Source organism: Gymnoscopelus braueri, assembly GCF_963280865.1.
Source record: "Gymnoscopelus braueri genome assembly, chromosome: 9".
In the NCBI taxonomy this organism is placed as follows: Eukaryota; Metazoa; Chordata; class Actinopteri; order Myctophiformes; family Myctophidae; genus Gymnoscopelus; species Gymnoscopelus braueri.
The window spans coordinates 27401988-27427205 of record NC_137610.1 but is presented as its reverse complement, the minus strand read 5'-3'; the positions used below and the strand labels follow the sequence as shown (position 1 = coordinate 27427205).

General features: G+C 42.6%; 1 protein-coding gene across 1 annotated transcript in view; it reads right to left on the bottom strand.

The window, feature by feature from the left end:
* Positions 1-25218, bottom strand: part of LOC308092408 (PDZ domain-containing RING finger protein 4) — a 173403-nt gene that overhangs the window by 19584 nt on the left and 128601 nt on the right. Inside the window, exons 3-4 of the mRNA XM_080438277.1 lie at positions 15106-15362; positions 12364-12460 (exon numbers count right to left, since the gene is read on the bottom strand). Of these exons, the coding sequence (XP_080294403.1) occupies positions 12364-12460; positions 15106-15362 (354 nt within the window). The remainder of the gene's footprint in view (positions 1-12363; positions 12461-15105; positions 15363-25218) is intronic.

The following is a 25218-nucleotide window of genomic DNA, read 5'->3' as shown; positions in this document are numbered from 1 at the left end:
CTGTAATTGTTGTCATTTGTGATAGAAATTAGATGTCAAGTGGCGCGTTATAAGATGAGATAAAGTTATTGATCCCTGGTTTCCCAGCAGCTACAGCAGCAGTGAGAATGAAACACAGAGATGTTACCTCTATATTGTAAACTAAACTGAAGTGTTTATCCATGTAATGGTAAAACACAGAAATAAACTATTAATTCAGAGGAGCTACAGCACAGGTAAGAGTCAAAGAACCAAACCAAAGATCAATACAAAAATAAACATACAATTACATTGAATATTTATCTATTGCAATTTCTTTGCCTACTGCATGCCCAAAATAGGGACGACAGGTTTAATTGATTGATTGATCTGAATTGCAAAGAACCCACAAATCATACTTGAAAGACATCCGAGGATAAAAGAAACCCCAATAAAGTCCAGGCCTTATTTCCATTGTGCTCTGTCTTCTCACAGATAAACCAAAAAGATGATGAATCACGTCAATCAAGTGTGGCAGTCACATCTAAAATAAACAAAGAAAACAAATTTCCTGGCAAAATATCACAAAACATGACACCGCAGGCACATAAACTAAGATAATAAAATAAAGTGGCTGAAAGTGCTAAACATTTTAGTGAAAGAAAATTTACTCTGTAGGGAAATAAGAAACTTATATGAAGCTCTTTGAAGTGGTCTTTGAATGCTGAACCCTCGAGAGTGCGCGCTAACAATGACAGCATTAAAATTCAGATATGCTGCTGTAATATTCTTCAAACTCCACCAGCCACAAACACCTCTCTTGTTTCCAAGACGCTTATTGACGCTGGGCTGCCGTCGCTCATCCAAGCAAGTCTGAGTGAGAGAGTGTTTGATGATTAAAGGCGTTTTCGGCTTCAGCGGCTCGATCGGAGATGCTTTGATAAATGTCAGAGGACCTCCAGTTCTTCTCTTGTTGCAAGCTGTTGCCAAGTACTAGAATATTAGATTATTATAAATAAAGTATAATTATGGTAATGCTATTCATTCATTGCAGTGCCACTAAAGTATTCCTCATATTTTCCTGCGGGAAGTGTCACCAAACTATTGACTTACAAATTTAAGCAGTTGTCAAATTTCCCCATTGGACCACCCTCCTGTCTGTATATGCATCATTTAAGCATTTTTAAGCGCATAAAACAGCAAATGAGATGAACATTAGCTAGAGTTATTGCTTCAAAATGGCACGCTCCCCACGCGTATGCAAGTATGTGAGTTGTGTTTTAAGTATGCAAGTCACTGGATAAGAGCATCTGCTAAATGCCTAAATTGTAAACTCTAGAATGGTCCAATATCAAGACAAAATAATAGTTACATAACGATGATTGATTTTGCTTCATGTCCTTTACAGGTTTGTGTTCTACTAAATTTTTAATATAAAAAATACACCACACAAGGACCCAAACACAACCAAAATGACAAAACAAAACACAGCTTGATGCATTTGTGTTTGCTCTCCCCCCCAGACAGTTCCTACACAGTTTGTGTCAACTTTAGCCAAATCTTTGCTGCTACTTCAAACAAGCGAACAACAAGCAGACCAGCCTGCAGAGCCTCTCTTCATGCTTAACCACGTCAAGGCTGTTGAAGGGAATCAACTGTGAAATGGCCTCTCCTCTCAAGGTCTTCATTAGAGCAGAAACACACAAACTACTTCAGCAGCCAAGAGCTGGTAGAATTGAGAGGGGGGGGGGGGGCGGAAAAGGGTGAAGGATGGGGACTCTGGGTGGGGGTGGGGGTGAAGGGGGGAGTTTCTGGGGGCTCAGAGGGGTCTGTATGATTCTGTAGGGAGAAACGGAGAGATCCATTTCCTCTTCTCCCTGACATCCGAGGGTTGGCTGGTTACATGTGTCAGACGAGGCATTGGGGAAATGGAGAAGTCACAGACCATCGGAGGAGAGGGGGGGGGTGGGGAGCCCAATAGAGCTGCCACCTGATGCCTCTCCCTATCCCCTTGCTATGCTAACCTCCACCCCTGTCAGTAGCCCTGCAGTCTCAAGTTCTATTTATTTCTCTTTATTCCTTTTGGCCTTTTAACTTTCTGCCAACTTTTCAGAAGGAGCGAGTGCATTTTCTGGCTGCGGCATCTGCCGACAGCTGCCGCGGCAAGGAACATCTGGGCCAGAGACCTGTGGCTGGATTAACCACTTAAACCCAATATACACTCACACTTTTGAAATTATAATTATTATGCAATTTAAGAATTTTTAAGTATGGGACGTCAGGGTTGATGTGGTTTATTACACTTCAACACACACATTGGGGCCGATCATCACAACCAGTGAGGTGAGGAAGCAGCTCTCACAAGGCCAGTGTGAACAACAAGTTTGTTGTTGCTGCATATGACACCGACCTGAATTTCCACTCTGGCGATCAATAAAGATTTATCTTATTTTATCTTATATGATGCGTATTATTGGTTGTCTCACGTCAGGACCTGCACAATCCCTGTAATCCCTGTATCCCTAAAGCCACCTCATGTGGACACATATGCAGTGCACCTATATGCAGCTGTACAAGCAATCTCACAAAGAGAAAGAGAGAGAGAGAGAGAGAGAGAGAGAGAGAGAGAGAGAGAGAGAGAGAGAGAGAGAAAGAGAGAGAGAAACACTGTACATACAAACAGAGCAATTACCTTTAAATACTTTTGAAAACATTGTAAATTGTAGAAACACTGTACATACAAACAGAGCAATTACCTTTAAACACTTTTGAAAAGCTGCTATTTGTGCACAACTTTAATTTGCAAAAGCTTATCCCAAGCTAACCTTTCCTTTTTTTCAACATTTTTGTCCCACGATTTTGTAACCCATTTTTTTCACCCAGTGCCAATTGCCTATGTAATCCTGGGCGCTACTTTACCTCTGCCAGCCTAGGGAGAGCCCAGAACTGAGTTCATGCCTCCTTCAATGCATGAGGAGCTAGCAAGCCGCTTCTTATCACCTGACAGGGGGGAGTTACCCCGGTAGGACGTAGCGCGTGGAAGGAACACCTTATTCCAACCAGTTCCTTTCCCCTCCATCAGGCACCCTGGCTGACCAGGGGGAGGCAGTATAGAGACCAGGATTGCTTCATGTTTTTGTGAGGGTACCTACCCTAGGGGACACGGGGAGAACATGCAAACTCCACACAGAAAGGCCCTTTCGCCAACCCCACCTAGGGTATGGGCACTGATGACGTGGAGGAGAGAACACGGCCCCAGCACCCACAGCGTCCCCAGCAGGAATCGAACCCAGGACCTTCTAGCTGTGAGGCGACAGCGCTACAGACAGTGCCAACGTGCACCAAGCTGACCTTTCCTATGTGGATGTACTGTATATGTTAACTACTTCTGACAGCAAATGCACAATTTTTTTTTGTAAGTAAGTAAGTTTTGTAAGTTAGATTTCCCTCAGTTGCAATGTAACAGCTCTGTGTACACATCATTTCTATTCCCTTTTGATTGCACATACATTATCTTGTTTTGATTGCATTGCTCCACTTTTGCTTTGGCAATGTAAATGTATGTTTTCTCATGCCAATAAAGCCCTTTGAATTGAATTGAATTGAGAGAGAGAAATAAATAAATAAAACTACAGTGCCTGAGTTTTGTCATTTCATCTTCTCTGACAGCGTCAAACCTGACAGGAAGCTCACATCTTTAATTGACTGTCTCAGAAGCGACGACGACTTCAAATCCCAGCAGATTTTTGAAAGGATATGAAGTGAAAGGGTTATTGGAATGAGGAAGCTTTAGCAGCGAATAGCACAACAAAGTGAATTGCAAACATCAGTCACCGGCAGCGACTAATGAACTATCACTCCCACATATTAAAGTAGCACATGTCTCCTGATGCAATAAAGTAGTCATGGAGGTAATCAGAATCATAGTGACAATACACAACCCGCGTGCCGGTTTTGCCTTGATGTATACTCGGACGCGAGTCGTGTCGCATTAAAATAGCCGATCTACAAGCATTAGATCGGCTACTTTGAGTTCACGACGCCGGCGCACCGGCACACAGCTAATTATAAATCAGGCCTTTGATGCGAGCGAGATGCAATTTGAGCGGGAGCACATGATAGAGGATGTCTGTAGGAAATATGCAAATGACTGGGAGTGTCGTAAAGACATCTGTCTGAAGATAAACTAAGCAAATTAACAGCTACACTGAAGGCAAAAGAGAAGTATGAAGATCTGGTGCAGCCGGTGCATCATCGTTCTCCTGCTCAATGGGAAGAGGCTCCATTTGCTTGTGACTAATTAATGTATGCATTTGGAGGAACAAGACCTGTGGCTGAATCATCACAGCAAACGGATGGCTGTGATTACTGCATGTTGGATGGAGCATACTCACTGTGTGTGTGTGTGTGTGTGTGTGTGTGTGTGTGTGTGTGTGTGTGTGTGTGTGTGTGTGTGTGTGTGCTTGTGTGTATGGTCAGAGAAAGAAGAAAATCACACACAGACGGATGACCCCTCTCCCTTCAACAGATGCTTTTTTCCTCCTGTTTCTATGCTTTTGGCATGAAAACAGTTGCTCACTCACTCACACACACACACACACACACACACACACACACACACACACACACACACACACACACACACACACACACACACACACACACACACACACACACACACACACACACACACACACACACTAGTATAAATCTCCAACAAGAGAACCTGTCTTCTGATTCCACACACACACAGAGGCGCGCACACACGCACACATTCTGCCATCTCTCTGGAACGCTGCCTCTTCCCACCTCGTCTTTTTTCCGCTGTTTTCAGGAGAGCTCTCAGCCTCTCCGGTGGGGAGATTGCAGCGTGGCGCGCGGATGAGGGCTGACAGTAAATTAATGACTGCGATGGCGTGATTAGGGGGAGACTGCCGCCCACCGCCAAAGCACATTGGATGCTGTCATAATAATCGTGCCTTTGATTACCAGTAATTGAAAAAGCAGTCACAGACGCGTGGACGGCTGCCACTGGCAGAGAGGGGGGGAGAGAGAGAAAGAGAGAGAGAGAGAGAGAGAGAGAGAGAGAGAGAGAGAGAGAGAGAGAGAGAGAGAGAGAGAGAGAGAGAGAGAGAGAGCGGGAGAGAAGATCCACTATCTATCTCTGAGCTTTGGGCACTTTGCTTCTTTAGAACTCTGTGGAACTAATGGAAGGAAATGATTCCCTCATAACCTATGCATTTCCCATGCATTTCTATACAGTTCCCCCTTTGAAAGGTAGTTACAGTGCATGTCCTGTGATTTGGCCATTAATTCAATAGAGCCCAACACCAAAGAGTGGTAGTTTGGGCCTGCCTCAGCCATTGTGTAATAGCCCCGGTATTTACACGACACAATCAAATCCTGAGAGTTAATTTAACTCTGAGAGGGAAGGGTCCATTTTGTACACACTCAACGTTTAAACTAACACTCAGGACTTTACAGTGTACTGTATTTTTGCTGCTTTATAGATGTTCCCCCCTATTATTATACACACAATTGTTATGTGCAACTCTTCTACTAAGAGGGGAATTGCTTTGGATTCATATATTACAGACACTAGCTCCAAAAGGGCTTAATGAGGAGTATGACATCAGACATCAGTTTTTGGGCACAAGGGCACAATATGGTCTCTTACCAAAGGTTTTTATGTGTATGTATGGATAATAATAATAATAATAATAATAATAGCTTGAATTTATATAGCGCCTTTCATAAACCCAAGGACAAAAACAATGAACAACCAACAAACAAACAATCAAACAAAGAAACAAACAACTATATGCCATAAGCCTGAGAGAAGGCAGCCTTAAAAGAGTCCAGTGTTGGAGCATGTCGAATCCCTATTGGAAGAGAGTTCCACAGGGTGGGGGCAGGCACACTGAAGGCTCTGTCCCCCAAGGTTCGCTTGCTTGTTTAGGGGACAGAGAGGAGGTCCAAGTCTGTGGACCGCACAGACTGTGGATCTACTATATACGTATATGCCTGGATCTCTGATGTATGGTGATATGGTCTCTCCTATAGGTTCACTTTGTACCTGTGTGCAGGCACATCCTCTGCCCTCTGAGTTTTTTCCAAAGCGTAGATGGAGTCTCTCCTTGCCATAGGGCAGGGTATCTCTTGTCCCTGTTTTTATGTTTTTATTTTGTACTTTCCTCAGAGTAGACAAGAGGCGCCTCTTTAGGTAGATTTATGACAGCCTTTCGTATATCCATAACGTCTGTTTCAATATTGTCTTGTATTGTATATATTGTATGGAATATTGTAATAATGTATTGGAACAGGGTGTTCAATGTGTCGTTGTCTGATTGATTGTCTGAAAAAGGCCACAGGTGTGGGGCTCATCACACACTGAATATTAGCTGTCTAAGGTCTGATGAAGAGCCTACCGGCTCGAAACGTTACCAATAAAAAAAATCCACGATGGGAGCAGCATTCTGGTGTGCAGATTTGATTGTTTTTTCACTGACTCTGTGTTGAACCATACACGCATGTGGCTCTAAAGAAATAGCGCTAAGCGCTATTTACCAATCTCCAATTCTGCTCAGAGGGGAGATTCTCTTCACCTTCAAATCGATGTTGAAAAACTGAACTGCATTGCTATGAATTACCAAGGAAAATGTTATGCGTCTTCATACCTTTACTCTCAAATTTCCTTGCTGCTTCTTGAGCAGTTCGGCTTGAGAGGGTCTTTATAAAACACAGTGTGCAGTTCACGTTTAATTTATCGGAAAAGCCGAGAGGCTAGCTTAGAGGGAGATAAAGTAGGCCATAATGCACTACATCTGATGGGATTTGAATCTTGGCCAGAGGGGGGCAAAAAGTGGTTTTATAATAAAGGTCACTACGGCATTTCTGTCTGCTCTTAACACCTCGGCTAGACTAGACAAAACCACATCATTCTGCTTATCTTCAGGCCAGCACGCAGCCACATGTGCAACTGAATAAAAAGTTAAAGCTGGAATCCTTACCTTACTTTAATGAATAAAACGTTATGAAAAAACTATCTGTAAGGTAGAGTATGTTAATCATCCTATAATTCTACAAAGCTCTGTGCAGTGAGCCCAAAATCTCTTCTGACCGGTTCTCCTCAGTGGCTGGAGCAATTGATCTGCATTTGCACACGGCTATTGACCATTACCATGTGCACGGAACACCGAAGCCCGTTTTTCGCTTTCCCCAAATGTCAGCTGTTTATTAGTGTTTTTGTGTTCGCTGGCTCCCGGGTTGCCAAATCATGTGTGTGAAACAAGCGCCAGTGTTGCCACATCCGTGAAACAAGCGGACCATGACGCGCGCGTCGGGTGCTAATATCCTCCGACGGGTATGGTCTAGTACAATATAACTAGCAGATTTGCAGTGGTTTGAGGTCTCCCTACTCTGAAATTGAGTGCAAGCATAAGTGCAATATCTCTCCTGGCCAAGCAGGGATTACCTCTTAGACATTTTTGGTGTCTCTATATGGGAGACCCATGTTTGAATCTCAGGTACATAGAACATAAAAGTTCCAGACTGCAGCTTTAAAAAAAAAAAATATATATATATATATACCTATTTTATATACTATCAATGCTTTGATGGTATTCCTCTTCCTCCGGCGTCCAGACTCTGGCTATACTGATTGCCTCTGTACTAAAGGAAACATCAATGTCCTCGCGTATTAGAGAGGTAAATTAGATTTAGACATTTTTCTCTCTGATGTGATGGCAGGCTTCTTTTTATCTGACTGAGGTAATTTAAAGAAATCTCTGTCTCTCTCTCCGACCCCCTTCCTCCTCCTCCTCTCTCTCGCCATTCCCCTCTCCTCTCCCTCTCTCGCTTTCTCTTATCCCCTCTCTGTTTTTATTACCCTACCTCTCTCTTTCTCTCTCTCTCTCTCTCTCTCTCTGTGCAGTGAGTTAGAGCCTGGTTCCTGGGCTCAGAGTGCGGCGGCATTGAGCGCTCGCCTACGTCTTCCTTGGAGGACGTTCTTATTGACATTCGGTAAGTGGGGTTGCATTAGTGTGGAATCTACTTCCCCAAGCATGAAATAAAAAGTGGTACAAGGCTTGCAAAGCACACACACAACATAATAGGATTTGTTAATAGAAATCAGGCATAAAGAGCTAGGGCTTAATATATTATATGTTGACGCTGGGGCCTCGGTGACACAATTGGATGCACACATCTCTTTAGGAGGTGTAGAAACAGCTCTGAGAGCTCAGTCTGGTGGAGGCATTCAGACACATCCAAATGAAACACATGTGGGTGGGTGTGTGGCGGGGTGGGGGGGGGGGGCAATCATCATACATCAGATCCAGTGGTGGAAAGTAACCAAGTACATGTACTCAAGTACTGTATTTAAATACAATTTTTGAGGCTTTTACTTTACTGGAGTATTACTCATTTTCTATAGTTTTACTTCTACTCCACCACATCTCAGAGGCAAATATTGTACTTTTACTCCACTACAATTATATGAAAACGTACTAGTTGCTAGTTATTTTATTATTACCAAACATAACATTTTGTGATTGGATTTCTACCAATCAGGGCCTAGCGTGCAAAAAAAAATTGTATTCGCCCCTTAGAAATGTAGGTTCCACCCATTTGAAAATAGCCGATCTACAAGCTCACAATGCAACGCGACGCATTGTGAGCTTGTAGATCTGCTATTTTCAAAAGATTTGTATACATTTTGAACCTTTGAAATGGGACATTCAGCACAATGAGTGCTTTTACTTTCGGTACTTTAAGTATATTTTGATACCAATACCTTTGTACATTTTGAGTAAAGGACCTCTACTTGTAACAGAGTATATTATCTACATTGCAGTATTGCTACTTTTACTTAAAGAGCTGGTGCCATGTTTTTGCACTTTTTCTGTTTTTCATGTGTCTATGAGGTTGATAGAACTTCATAAAGCCCCCCGGTGGTGTTTTTATGGTGTTTTATGTCTTCTCTGACTATTTGGAGTTTCTTCCTGGAGGCTGAAACCTTGAGGGTCAAACGTGCCAATAGAGAAACAGCGCTTTAGTGACATCACAAAGCCATACCCTCCCCCTCATTATCATAACACAACAGGTGTGGGCATGAGGAGGAGGAGGGACTAGGACAGGTGGGTGGTGCTAAGGTGGTGGAGGAGGTGCTAAGGTGAGAACCAGGTATACTTAATGAACTGGAGGCGTGTCCACATAAAAACATAATTTTAACCATTTCTGTACACTTTTTTTTTGTTGAAAAAAATCCTTACATAATAATAATACCTTATGATCAGGTTTTAGGGTTGAAAAATATCATGGCACCCCATCTTTAAGTAAAACATGTGAATACTTCTTCCATTACTGATCAGATCAGGCAGGTGGTCCTGCAACGCAGTAGGTCTGCTCCGCAATGACTTGGAAATGAAGAACATTAGGGGGATAGGAGTCTCTGGGTCGAGACGGCCCCGCTATGCCACTGAGAGTCTGTTTATCACCTCCTGTCACAGCTACTGGTAATGTACATCTGTGTGTGTGTGTGTGTGTGTGTGTGTGTGTGTGTGTGTGTGTGTGTGTGTGTGTGTGTGTGTGTGTGTGTGTGTGTGTGTGTGTGTGTGTGTGTGTGTGTGTGCACGCGCGCACATACAGTACTGTATGAGCAAGCATATGTATGGTGTGTGAATGTGTGCAAACGTATGTATGTTTGTATACTGTATGTGTGTGTGTGCGTGTGTGCACATACTGTGCATGTACAGTACAGTAGGTGTGCAAGTGTACAATATATGCGCGTGTGTGTGTCTGTATGTGCATACAGTGTTTGTGCATGTGTGCATGTGTCCATGTGTGTGTGCGTGTGTGCATGTGTGTGGTGCGTGTGTGCATGTGCGTGTGCGACTGCACCCGTGCATGCACTTGCATGCATGTGCATGTGAGGGAGAGTGTCATGCTTTGGGTGATTGTGTTGTGGAAGACTCCGTCTGTGTGTGTGTGTGAGTCTTTGTGTGTAAAGGACGTCTCGTTTCTGTGTGTGTGTGTGTGCGTGCGTAAAGGAGACTGACAAGCTTTTTAAATTCATCTATCAAACTAATCTCAGCGCCAGTTCCTGCACCTCCGTTACTTCAGCTCCAGTGAAGATGGGATCAGGGAAATATGCTGCTGTCAGTCTCAACACGTCTTTCACTTAGTTCCACACCAACACCTTCTCCTCTGTTCCATACAATACCTACAGCACCACGCACACCTTTCACTCTGTTCCATACAATACCTACCACACACACCTTTCACTCTGTTCCATACAATACCTACCACACACACCTTTCACTCTGTTCCATACAATACCTACCACACACACCTTTCACTCTGTTCCATACAATACCTACAGTATCACACACAACTTTCACTCTGTTCCATACAATACCTACCACACACACCTTTCACTCTGTTCCATACAATACCTACCACACACACCTTTCACTCTGTTCCATACAATACCTACAGTATCACACACAACTTTCACTCTGTTCCATATATATACCTACCACACACACCTTTCACTCTGTTCCATATATATACCTACCACACACACCAGAAATCAGAAATCAGAAATATACCAAATTGTTCACATTTTAAGATCTTCAAGCTCATATGTTGCATTGCAATGCATTGAGACATTGTAGATTGGCTATTTTAGAATACTCGACGTATAGGATTAAAGTGTTTAAACTTTTTTTTATGCTATATTAACTAATTTAGCTGGGGACGCCCTGGAACCCCCTTAAGGACCCCTGGGGTCCCCGAACCTCACTTTGAGAACCAAAGCCATACAACAACTTTCCTCTTTTCCATACAACACCTGCCACACACACTGTTCCTCTGTAATGGGGTTTTGTCAATGAAATTCAACCAGCTTCAAGCCCTGTGCTCCATCCTATGAAAACACCTCTAGTGAACGAAGGTAGCAGCACATGAATCCCATGAAATGCAGTCATCTTTTCACCGTAATATTACTACGGCTGTATCATTTCATGATTTATTCTTGTTGAACTATGGGCTTAAATTATAATCCATGGCATGATATGATGGCGTCACTTGCTGACAAGAACCTTTGAGTGGAAGCATACTTCTGGTGGAAACGAAGTTCTGCGAAGTCATAAGAACAAAATGACATGATTGCGAAGAACGTGCACAAACGCATCACCTTGCTGAAGTTTTTTGGTACTTCTTGCATCCTTCACTCTTTTCTAACTAGCTTGAAATCACCGCAATGTGAACACCGCGTGTGACTGGTCAGACATTTTGGCAAACTGAAAAGAATTTGACTTCTTTTCAGCTTTAGTACACTTGTGTTACTTGTGTTTACATTGTGTTACTGTAACTGTATACCATTTATCACTGCAGCCCTGCATTCACATATTCACTAGCTCTCCTACATTACAGCTCTATTAACATGCATTTCATAAAACATGCTCAATTTTAAGCGCTGAGCTTGTCTGCCATCTTTGTATAGTCTGCCATATGCCGTCTATACTGTCTGAAAGTACTGTCTATTGTAGTCTACTGTACATACTGTACTGTCTAGTGTCTAGAATTATGTGAAGTCTATTGTAGTCTATACTTTCTGGAAGTATGTACAGTCTACAGTAGTCTATACTGTCTAGAGAAGTATGCTCGGCAATGTAATGCTGCACATCACCAGACACTAAAGACAATTCCTCATATGAATTCTGAGCAAAGGCTCTCTTTTTCTTTTTCACTTCGTAGAATAGGATAAACAAATGCAGAGGTGTCGTCATCACCAGGGGGAGTGTCAAAGGTCCTGTTGATATTCCAAGATATCTATCATGTGACTGTTCATCTGTCACTGCTGTGCCCTTGGGGAATATGTGCGGAGTCAATTAGTGCCGGGCTCTTGAACTGATTGGTAAACAGAGTGTTTTATAAGCATATGTTGTTGGGGTAGGGTGGGGTAGCGTTCCGGTGTTTGTGTGTGTGTGTATGCACGTATGCATATGTGTCCGTGTGTGCTTGCGTGTGCGTGCGTGTGTGTGTGCCCCAATGTATATAGTATACATGTAAGCATATACTTGTATTGTAGCTGCACCATAGTCACTTTTGATGATTACAGGCAGGGTTCAATTTGCTGGGGGGGCGGGAGCAAATCCATGCTTCTGTTTTTGATATCCCCCCTCTGGTAATTCATTTGTATCACTACTGGTGGGGATATGTTTTATCGCCGCTTCTGGTCAGACTCAATTAAATACATACAACCTTTGTCCAACAAAAACTAAGAGGAAATTAGATCTACAAGCTCACAACACGTTGCATCGTTACACGTTGTAGATAGGCTATTTATTTTTATATGAAGTAAGGCTAAAAACTGACTATATGGGTGAAATTGATTCTTACCTCATATTCAAACTCCTCTGTCCTCTCTCCATCGACTGGCAGAGGCGAAAGGTAGTCAGTCCCTTCATAGAACTCCTGGTCCTGCAGAGAGTGACAGCTGTCAGCGGAGAGAGAAACGCAGAGTGAGAGAGAGAGAGATAGAGAGAAATAAAGAGATGGGGAGATGGGAGGATACAAAGAATTAGGGGTAATATAAATAGAAACCATTATCAAGTGGGAGGGGGAAAGTGGAGACATCGAGAGAAGAGCTCTCTTTTGCTATGGCAAAGCTAGAGTTCTCGCTCATTCTCTTTCACATAATATGCATTGAATACCTTGAAGTGACAGGATGTTCGTCACTGCCCGAGTCTGGAAGAAAGGATTTGTCAAGGGCTTTCACTGCCAGTAGAATGCATGTGCTAAAAGTACAGCCATTTGTTAATCACGAACACAGTCATTTAATTTGCTTCCTGCTCTTGACTGACAACCCCCCACACGTTGTATGGTGTAACTCTATTATGTTGCACTCACTCACAGAACAAAACAACGTTGAATGGGGACCGCTGCGACAAGATGAGCGGCTTGAGAGCCACACAAGATACTAATCAAGGCATACAATAAAACGCTATCATACAACCAGACTACCCACCACTGTAAAAACCAACAGGACCTGTCTCAAAAAAATGATCTCCTGGGCAAAAGGACCAGACCAGTAAATGTCAGAATGCTTTACACTCTGATTCTACTGTACAATATTATACATTTGAAACGTCTCTGGCGGCGTGTGCGTGTGGAATACAATTACAAAGGTTTACAATCCACCCTGAAAAATAAGAGCGGCAAACATTTGTTATATCTATAAAAATCTAGCAATATATTGGCTTGTGCACCTGATCTCCGATGAAGAGAGGAAAATGGGGGTTTTATGGGTCACATTGATTACATTTGGGCTGAGCCCGGGGGCTGCAAGTAGCCAGTGAGCTTAGCATTGCACTGTGTTGCCTAGTTTTTTATTAGCCCATTCACTTTAATCACCTTGTAAACCTTCCATGAAACAAAATGGATATACCAAGCAGCTGCAATTATTACAAGCAGGCCCCGTGGGGAATCTATACAGCTACTGAAAGACAGACAGAGGGTTAGGTGGGGTCATGCATAAAATACCTGGGCCTATAAAAAACAGCGTTTAATAAATGTGTGGTTACACCTTATCATGGTTGGTTATCAGCGGACCAATGGCCATATTTGTTTTCAATAATGCAGATAAAACGCTAGATTGAAATCGGATCCCTCGATGGCTGTATATGAGGTCTCTGGTGGACTGTAAACGACAATGTATACTTGATCAAATTTAAAACCCATCAATTCATCATCCATGAGATGTTATTGGAATTAAATATACCGACCTGATGAAGATCCTGTGAGGATCGAAACTCAATAAAGTGACCCTTTGAAGACGGTGTGCAGGCACTACCTCTTCTAAATATTAGTTTATTTGGCCTAGCAGGCTAGCACCCACTGATGTCGGTGTGCGTGTAATTAGGTATGCTTTGATGTTATTGGAATTAATCATAAGTCTGTCCGTTATCTTCCACACGCTGTAATAAAAGCACACTGCTTAGTTAATGTTTCAATGTCCCTAGAGGAGAAACCTAGATATGCTAAACTTTGTCTTTGTTCGCTTGTTTGCTGCTCCTGTGAGATTAATAGAGTATGAACAAAACTCCAAGCAAAGGGAAGTAATAAACCCCAGATTTCTTTGTTGTTTTCCAAGAAGAACCCCTTTCCCTTTGCTGCTGCCTTTTATTGAGGTTTCTGATTCATTGTTTGAGCTGCACTCTACCTCTATTCTCGTAATTTTATCTGTCTCTATTTCAGCTTATTCTTATTTTATTCTTTAACTATTTAAAATCGAATTCAAATTACATTTTACGACGTGTTTCTTGTCTGAATGCTCTTAATGTTTTGTGTAAACCACTTTGAATTGCAGTGCTGTTGGAAGGTGCTATAAAAAATAAACGGCTTATCTCAGAGTTTTTTAGATGCTTTCATGTCTTGTTTTCAGGACACAGTCTTTGAGGCATTGCACATTCCTGCCTTTCAATTGTGGTGGCGTGATTGTAATTGTAGAATGTATTGATTGTACCACACAAGTCATGTTCGGCAGGAGCAAACGATTTTATTGAAGGCTGGTATAAAGAAGCTTTTCCCACTGGCACCAGTCAATAGTCAACAGTGCCAGTGAGTGGATTTTTAAATCTGAACAAGGGGAAAGTTGTGAAGACATGTTGCAATGACAATAAGGATAGACTCGTCAGTATTTTCAAGGCAAATAAGTTTGTACTGTATACTGTATTTGGGTAATACTGTACATGTGTATTGCCTATTGTGTTGATGTCCGTTGACCTGTATGATATGTATTTTCTCCGGTCCTTTTCAGCAATACAATTCAAATTAAGATTAGGTCATTTTGAGGAAAAAATAACCCAACAATTATTAGTCATAGACTACCGAAGTCCTATCGTCACTGACTATTTTTTCTATTGAAAATACCATAGGGTCATCTTAGATCGTGTCATATAAGAACTGTGTTCCAAAAATAAACAAATAGCGGCAGTGATGTCAGACTTTGGTTCTCTATAGTCAATGGGCTTAACACTCCCACAGGCTGCAGGGTTTACAAGTAGGTAGGAGCATACCTGTCAGGGTTTACAGGTAAGCAGGAGCCTACCTATACAGTATAGGGGTTATATAGGAGCCTACCTGTCAGAGAGCAGGAAGGGACAGACATCAGGCACTGGAGGGGTCGTGGGTCGCAGCTTGGCCAGCGCCATGATGTGTTCAAAGGTGATGTCGGTCTGCGTGCACACATCCAAAACGTGGATTTCCTGAGGGGAGCCATGGGGACGGCCTCCGGGCGTCCGCCTGATAACCTGCACCATGATGGGGTCTTTGGTGAGGCTGCGGAAGCCTTCCGCTGTTTCCTCATGGCTGGACTTGGACAGCTCTTTACCATTCACCTGAGGAGGAGGAAGAAGAAGAAGGGGAAAGCCATTAGACACATTGTGTTTTGTGTGCAACTGCAGAGCATGGTGTTATGTGACATACATACACTCTGCCAACAGTAAATTGGTAAGCCACAATGTCAAAGCTCGGGAGGGCCAATGTGTTTAACTACTTGAACCCTAGCGTCCCTATTCTGGGTCATAATGGCTGAACGTTCGGCAAAGAGATTTGGAGTAGAGGGAAAAAATATGTGAAACTGCTTTCTCAAGTCAAGTGCTGATCAAACAAGAGAGCAACATTCTGGGTATTTCAAAGTTGTCCACTCCTCTGGTCATTGACAATGCAGTACAGTATACGACGATACACTGCAGCGTGGTTCGAGACGCTACAGCAGATCCTCATAATTTTATAAATGATGCTCAAGCACTTTTTTGGCACAGAAGATAACCAAACACTGCATCTTTGTAAAAGCATTCAAGAAAAGACAGTCTGAAGTGACACGATAAGTATGGCTGGATGAAAAGCCCTTGGTTCTCTATCACTGCCCCAGTGGCTCTCATTCACTCATAAGTGCATCCTCAGGCTTGGCTCCACAGAATCAACTAGATTTTCTGGCAGAGTGAAAACCATTTGCACTGCAGCTGGCCCATGTATGAAGAAAATCACCGCTTCATTTAGCCCCAGTAATTGCTCTCGAAAAGAAACCATTGCTGCTGTGCTATACCTCAGAGAATGTGATTTGGTATAGATACTGAGACTAGAGATTATAATTTAGATAGTGGCAGAAAAAAGGGGTAGACGCAGCACAATTATTCAAGCAGTTTTATTCAAGTCTGGCATTTGGATTGAAGCGTTTTGCTTGCAGGGCACGCTTGTTGAATTGAGTTAAAATGATTACTTGAAAAGGACAGAAAAGAAGAGGGTAGAAATCTGCATTTAGCATCCAAAAAGCGACGGCTGTGAAGAATAAAATGAACGACAGGAAGGAAAACTCAAAGCAGTAGTCTCTTAACCTATATTTTGAATTCCTGCATTGCAATGCAAAATATACTGGCAGAGTATTACATTCTGCAGACTGGGTCTTGAAAAAGTGACCAAATTTCAAGTGCAGCAGACAGTTAATGTACCTGAAATGAAATGAGAGTGGGATTCTTCTAATGCTCAGTAAAGATGCCTTGTTAACCGGAACTCCTATCGAGACCTTTAAAACCTCCCAGTATTCCTGAGGCACAACAAAGATGATTTGGCCAAGGTTTACCAACATGTGAAAAGTCGCTGCCAAACCCTATTTGAGGTGCACATGTCCAAATGACCAGTAGCTGTGTTTAACCGCGTGGCTTTACTATAATAAATAGACTAGTTCACTGGCAATGCTGTGTACTGTATCTGCATTACAAAGTTACCTTTTACCACTGTACTGAGACAATGACATGCTTATGTACAGTAAAGATACATTTATTTATTAAAGATGGAATCCGTAGGTTTTATGCCCATTGTCTCACTCTGACGATGTGAGATAAATGTCCGAACTGCAATCAAGATGGCCGTGTATCTCGTGTTCAATCCAGTGTAACGTCTGTTTCAAATAACTTTACTGACATTGGCCGGGTTTCCCAAAGCGATTTCAGGTCGTGCGTAGCTTTACGCACGTGCGTAAGAGCCTCCTAAGGTACTGCGTAGCAGCAAACCCGTTTCCCGAAAGCCTTCTGAGTTTTTATATTTAAACAATATGATGAAAGACCCCACACACAGTGACAGCAGCTGTTGTGCTCGCCATGTTTATATATATATACAGACGGACAGACAGTCAGACAGACAGAGAAGTGTGGATTCATATCAATGGTCCATTGTGTGACCTGCTAATACTGTAGGTGGCATAGCCTACTGTCAGATGTCCTGAAGCAGTCCAAATACAACGTTTGGATAATGGATTCATGAATTAAATTACAGAGGTGAGGTGACGTCTGCAAGGAAAATGTATATGAAAACGCTAAAGTGTCCCCATTATGCAAGTAAATTAAATAGAATAACATTCGATAGTGGGTTAATACACGTGCACGTGTACTGTATGTGCGAGCGTGTGCACATGCACCTGACGTTGCGCTTCATCCATTAGTTAAAACATCCACAGTACACCACTGTCTATCTTCATATTATAGCCTACATTGATATAGAAAAATGAAGTCATAGAATTAACAAAATTAAACAAGGGTATTGTGCAGTCACAGTTACCAACAGCATTTAAAGCTTATACATTTTCAGCCTTATTGTATTGATGGGCTGAGTACAATCCCACTTCACTTGCGAGCATGTACATATAAGGAAGTTGAGTGGAACAATCGGTTAGTTTGGCATCGATTGATAGGACAGCTCCGACCGGTTAAGTGTCTGCATAGCCTGTGTGGAGAGAGGCGCTTACGTGCGTGTTCGGGTAATACCCGTAACTTAAGGCAGCCTTCTTACCGAAGCCTTCGTAAGGACCGCACGTAACTCCCTACGCAGGATCTCTTTGGGAAGCGCGGCCATTGTCAACCAGAAAGGGTCCTAGCCGTCACCAGTGTTAAAAGTTTGAGTCGTAGTAGAGACTACCTCCAGCCAGTGCTAGTTATATTGAATTAAAATACTCTACCATACATATTGGTTAAAGATAACGTTTTATTCATAGCTTGCTGGTTGGTGGTCCCATGGCTTGTACGTGTCTTTTCCTGGAGAGTGAGACTGGGTGTTGCCCTACAAACACTATAACACATTCTCAGTAGTAAAGAGCAGTGTATTGTATAACTCCCTTAACGCCTGTTGGGCACTGGCCTTCTCCCCCTGTCTCCCGGTATGACCTTTGTTTGTAGCATTAATCACCTGAGAGAGAGATAAACTGGGTCAACAGCACTCCTGTGGAACTGCAGCGGCAATTTGGAAGAAAAAACGTGAAAACTGTGCAGTTGTGCCCACCCTCCCCCCATTCCTCCCTTTTAATACCTCCACAGACCTGCTTTCTTTTCTGGCCACTCTCTTTGTGGCCAGTCAGCAAGTCTTTAAATATTGCAGCACGGGCATTATGCTATAGAACTGTGTTAAAATAACATGGGGCTGTTGTAATAATTAGCTCATAGCTGTTTTGGTCGAGGTTCAATTCTCTCCTCTCCCCTTGTTCACTCCCCCCTTCCCCCATTCTCCATCTCTCCATCTCTCTCGCTGAGTAGCCTAATCCTGGACCAGGGAGCCTGGCAGTGGTCGAAAAAAGTACTCAATTGTTTTAAGTAAAAGTATCAATACTGCAATGTACAAATACTCTGTTACAAGTAAAAGTCTGGTAATCAAAAATTAGTACTTGAGTAAAAGTACAAAAGTATCGGCACCAAAAGTAAAAGTACTCATTGTGCAGAGTGTCCCATTTCACAAGTTTTCAAATGTATCAAATATTTTGAAAATGGCAGATCTACAAGGTCACAATGCTTGTAGATCGGCTATTTTCAAATGGCCGAAATGTATATAGGGCTGAAGTGATGAATGTATGTTTTGTAATAATGATCAAAAACTACAAAGTAACTAGTAACTAAAGTTTTCAAATAATTGCAGTGAAGTAAGAGTACTATATTTGCCTCTGAGATGTAGTGGAGTATCCCTCAAAATGTTACTTAAGTACAGCACTTGAGTAAATGTACTTAGTTACGTTACACCCCTGTCGCTGAGTAGCCTAATCCTAGACCATAGGAGCCTGGGTGGAAACAAAGGAGTTTGAGCAGACAAATGAGGCTGCCTATTGTGTATGACAGTCCCAGAGAAAAATGATCACATTTTTTCCCAGCTCTCCCTCTGGTGCAGCCTCGTCCTGTCCACGCTCCTTCTCCTCCTCCTCCTCCTCTTTTCCGTCGTCTCGCTATACAAACACCCGTGGCCATAATGAAACAAGGATTCTTTTCCTCTTTCATTTTCGTTTTCATTTTCAGCCAGATGGAGCAATTAATCCCCAATCAACATATTAAATAGCCTAAACTCCTGCACGTGGGACAGGATTTTAAACATCCTGGGTGTGGTGGTCCCTCTCTCTGGGCTGACGGGAGTGCCAGATAAAACTCTGTGCCTCGGTTTGTTTAAACAGTAAAAACACAGAGTTAATTTAACTGAATTTCTCCAGAGTGAAATTAACCACATACAGTACACAAACCCTAGCGTCCCCTTTTCTGGGTGTGTCATAATAGCCAAACATTCAGTGACAACAGTGGTAAGACATTTGGGATAGAGGGGGAAAAGGAGGGGGCCAAGTACAGACCCTGGGGACCTCTGTCAACGAAGTACATATGGTTTAAGTGGTTGACAATAATAGCAACACTAGATTTGACATGTTCATGGAGATGCATGCTCTTGATTCCAGACAGACGGATTTCTGGAGATGCAGGCATCCAGACGGGGTATAGTACAGTACTGTACAGCAGTGTGGTCCGGGGACCACCAGGGGTCCTTGAGGAGGTTCCCAGCTAAATGATGGAATAGTTGGTATTAACCAAATGGACCCTTATAGATCTTTAACTCTTGAGAGCGTCAAGAGTTAAATTATTGTTAAACATCTGCATTACTTGATTTACAAGAAGTAACACAATTAGAGAATGTAGAAGAATAGTTACTTTGATCAACGTTTGCCTGTAGTGTCATCTCTCCTATGGTACCACATCAATACAGCATGGAACTGTGGACACAATCTCATCCAACAACAACAAAATATTCTAAAGTTTGGGGTCTGAGAGGTTACATCTCATCAAATGGTGGTCCGTGGCTCAAATGCCGAATAAATAATGGACCGTGAAATGAAAAGGGTTGAAAACCACTGCAGTACAGTACAGTACAGTACAGTACAGTACAGTACTTAAGATCTGCCTTCGGCTTATTCCATGATATGTCTGGTCATGACTTTAATAACGGCACAAGGCACCATGCCTGAGTGAGACCAGACACCTGCAGATGGTTGGTGACCCAACACTGAAAGACATTAGGCCTTGATCTTCTCCATATTTACATGCCGATTTCAGTTCTGACTTTATAGGTGAATGATTGATAAGCACTTGAAGGTTCTGAATCTGTGTTTAACCCATTAAGACCGGGGAAAGCATCCGTGTCATTTTTTGATTTCTTTGGCTATTCAAAAACGTAGCAGTACTAGCTCATAGCACGGCACACTTTTTGAATAAGTGCTCAAACTTTTTCACGTCAAGGACCTCCCAAAATAATATGTTTTTGGCCGCGGACCCCCATCTGAAAATATTTTGTTCCAGGGACCCCCCCAGAAGCAAAAATTTGAGTTACAAATGTTCGCTTTAAAAAATATATGCCGCGCTATGAGCTTGTAGATCTGCTATTTTTGAATAGCGGAAGAAATCTAAAATGACAGAGATGCTTTCCCGGTCTTAATGGATCAAAGCTAACTCAGACCCGTTGAAAGAGTAACTTAGAACACTCTTTGATCTCGACCAATCTCATCTCGACCACGTGGTTCATGTATCGCACGCGCTTCATCAACTCCCATTAGGAGGACTAAATGACTGGAACTATACAGTAAATGGTGCATTTATATAGCACCTTTATCCAAGGCGCTTTCGCCGCTTTGCAATGATTGTGCATTACATTCACCAACATTCACACACACACACACCGATGGCGGAGGAAACCATGCAAGGCACCAACCTGCTCATCGGGAGCAATTAGGGGTTCAGCGTCTTGCTCAAGGATACTTCGACACTAACTCTGGGGGAGCCCGGGATCGAACCAAGCAGCCGCTCTACCTCCTGAGCCACATGCCGCCCAGTACAGTGGTATACAGTACGTGTTTGGAACTATTGGTGACCTGATGGCAAGCGTTACTTCCGCATTGTTCTTGTTCTTATCTCTGAGCACACCGAAAGAAATTCTAAATCAACTGTAAGTTGGTTTTGGCAATAAATAATTGAATATTGATATTATATGAATATTCTTCATTTACAAAGTAAGTCTATAAAGTGTCATAATAGCTCTGGCTATGACATGGAACCCTGCTATAGGCAGGCAACTAACTTAATCAGCATCACTATATTTAACTATCTAATACTTTGCCAAGTTTTCTTGACAAAAAAATATTTATTTTCAACTGCACTAATTAACCTTCACAATGAGTGCACCTGCAGAATGTGATTACATTTGTAGATCGACAAGTAACAAACAGCGAGGAGTGAAAATGCATTTTCTGTGAGCTTTATGCTTGATATATTCATGCAGCCTCTTCTGATCACGTCACACAGATTTCAGCGTAATTACACTCAAACCAATTTTCCACTTCAAGTGTGCATATAAAACATGCAAATACATATTCATTCATAAACACAAACCCTGGTAAACAAAAGCTGTTCGCATCAAACTATGTAGCAGCCAGACTGTTTTATCAACTAACAACATTGCTGTGAGTCTGTGCGTGCTTTGTGTGAAAAAGCACCTTCATGTTGCCAAAGAAACAAACATGAATTATCTGATTGGGTAGGAATCACACGATTGAGATTTTTTATCGTGGGTATATTTCCTTTGTCCGGCTTTGTTTGTTCTGAAAGCAGCCTGTGTAAGATATCAGTTAACCCATTCAATCCGGGAATGCATCTGTGTGTCATATATACACAAGCTCATAGCGTGCCACAGAGTACCGCGCTACAAGCTTGTAGATCTGCTATTTTTAGAAAAAAATTGATTTTTTTGCAAATCTTTGATTATACATATTCTTTTAAAGCAAACATTTATAACTCAAATCTTTGCTTCTGGGGGTCCCTGAAACAAAATGGGGGTCTGCGGCCAAATATATACTGCTATATCAGTGGTGCTCCAACTTCAAGGACCCCCAAAATTATGTATTTGGCCGCAGACCCCCATCTGAAAATGTTTTGTTCCAGGGACCTCCAGAAGCAAAGATTTGAGTTATACAAATCCAACTCAAATCAGTATGAGTTGGACAATCAAAATGTTTATGTATTCTGTTTTTGGTGCATCTTGGTGTATGTACATTGTGTGAGTGTCTTATAAGCCCGTGCGGGCTGGGTATCTTGTGGTGCAGGACACTATAATACAAATCTATCTAAAAAATCTATCTATCTATAAAGATACATTAAAAAAAAAATGCAGATCTACAAGCTCATAGCGCTATGAGCTTGTATATCTGCTATCTTGAATAGCCAAAGACATCTTAAAATGACACAGATGCGTTCCCGGTCTTGATGGGTTAAGTTGGCTGGAAGGGAGCACTGGGATGGAGTATGTGAGTGCTTGGCCAGAGGTACATCTGGCGCCCGTTTGCACATGGATACACAGCAGCTGTAGCCGGCAGAGAAATGCGTTTTTGTTCGAAACCCCCCGGGACGACCAACAGCCTTTCGCACAACAAATGCAATAGACCGGCTTAGTGGAGTGAAACGGAAAAGGATGAAACCTTTTTTTTTTCTCTCTCCGTTTCTGTGTGACCGAGTGCCATGTTGACAAATAACATTCGGAAAATTGTGTACTTTTATGATGCACCCCAGAACATAAAATTGCAACTTTCACACAAACACACATAAGTCGTTATGAGAGTTGAGTAAAGAAAATATCAACAAGCATACAAGAAAATACCTGTGTTCTCACAATAATAAGACTAGAGTCATCTATGGCAATGTACTCTCCTATTTCCTTTGTGTTCTTTGTGTCTTCAAGGTGAAAATGACGAGGAAGCGAGAGGAAATGTACAGCATTGGTTCCTCCAAACGCACCCATAAGCCATTATGAGAGTTGAGTAAAGAAAATATCAACAAACAATACCAGAAAATACCTGTGTTCTCACAATAATAAGACTAGAGTCATCTATGGCAACGTACAGTCTCCTATTTCCTTTGTGTTCTTTGTGTCTTCAAGGTGAAAATGACGAGGAAGCGAGAGGAAGTGTACAGCATTGGTTCTCAAAGTGGGGTCCGGGGACCCCCAGGGGTCCTTGGGGGGGTTACAGGGGGTCCGCAGCAAAAGCAGTTAAAGGGATACTTCACTTTAGGGCCGGGGACACATTTAAAAAAAATATTAAAAATAAATGAAAAAAGTTATGGAAAATTCATGGCCCCCTCACGCATTAGAGTGTCCTACTAATGTGTGAGGGGGCCATGAATTTTCCATAACTTTTTTCATTTATTTTTAATATTTTTTTTAAATGTGTCCCCGGCCCGAAAGTGAAGTATCCCTTTAACATAGCATTACAATCATCTTAACAACTTTATCCATTAATACGTTGGCTATTTTGAATGTTTGGAACATTTTGAATGATTTCGAATTTTTAACCCCAAATCTTCTCTTCTGGGGGTCCCTGGCACAAAAGATTTTCAGATGGGGGTCCGCAGCCAAATATGAATTTGGGGGTCCGCGGCACGAAAACGATTGAGAACCACTGGTGTACAGTATCTATAGACCAACTCTTCTGGCGTCCTCCTCTGCAAGTGCCTTTGTCTTATCGACCACCGGCTCGCATCGATATTCTCTCCGCGGACTGAGGGGCAGAATGTAGTGACAGTAGTAGTGAAGTAGGACCAGTTTATCTGCTAACATGTCACACGCACGTTCCATCTGACGGTGCTTTCGCAACCAGGGTCTGTTTCAGTGGCAGGCAGACATCTAACGCTGCCAGCAGCTTTGGCCGGGACTTACTGATAGAGGTGATTGATGTGCTTCAACTGCGAGAAAAAAAAGGGGGGAAAAAACGGCTCGGAGGCAATAACGCTACTAAAACCATTAGCTCTTAAATTAACACCATACAACTCTATGCCTTGCAATGCAGCCCATGCTGTGTCTTAATGAGATGTTTTAGAGTGGCTTAGGAGAGGTTATGCTGAGGTAAGTAGCTTCTGTGCTGGTTGACCTGGAAGCGTGCTGAACGGAATGATAATGATATCCTCTCCAAATGACTCTGACAACAGGGGGTAAAAAAAAAGAGCACTTTCAACTGCAGTGGAAAAGAGAATCACAAGCTCACATTAATGGAGTAGGTAAATTCTATAACCTTGAGTTCTGGGCAAACCGTGAGCACTTGAACTTGTGATCTCCTTAACATATATACAGCCTCCTGTGTGCTGCCTGTCACCATATACAGCCTTTTGGGTGTTGAGAACATGCCCACGGACGGAGGGCGGCCAATTTGTATACTGTTCTGTAGGTCAGTTGCTCCCAAACGGGTTGCCAAGGCACACTGGTGTGCCGTGAGACAAGTCCCGGTGTGCCCTGGGATTTGGTGACAACACCACATTATTATTGAAATATACTGTACTATACAAAAAGTTGTAGAAAATATATCAATTTTAACCAATTTCAACCTGATGTCCTTATTTTAGGCATGTCATTATACAGTAGCCTCCCCACAGACACATTTTGGGAAATAGCTCAAATAACTCAACTACAGTTGGTTGTGAGCTTGAAGATCAGCTATCTTTGCTGTGAATACACAGGTGTGGCTTGAGATTTTGACATGCCCATTGAAGTGCCTGCCCTTGTGCACAAAAAAGTTTCAAAACCACTGCTGTAAGTCATCTGGTGTCAAAAGCACAGTGCCCGATCACACACCTGTTCCCTCCTTCTGAGACCTGGTTGGATTGCCTCCCGCCCTCCGGTTGGCCCTGGTGGAGCAAGGAGGTGTAGGCAACAGAGTGGACACACACAGGCCGGAAGGAGGCAGATATACAGACAGACAAAAGGAGGTACGGCTCTCTAAAGCAGAGACCTGCACGCTTCTCCTGCTGCACTACGCACCGCCAACAGAGCGCCGATAGAAGGTCATTATGTCCAAGACACCATGACCGCCAATGCACTCGGGATGAGAGGAGTGAGAAGCCGCTGTTTGGATAAATAAACCCT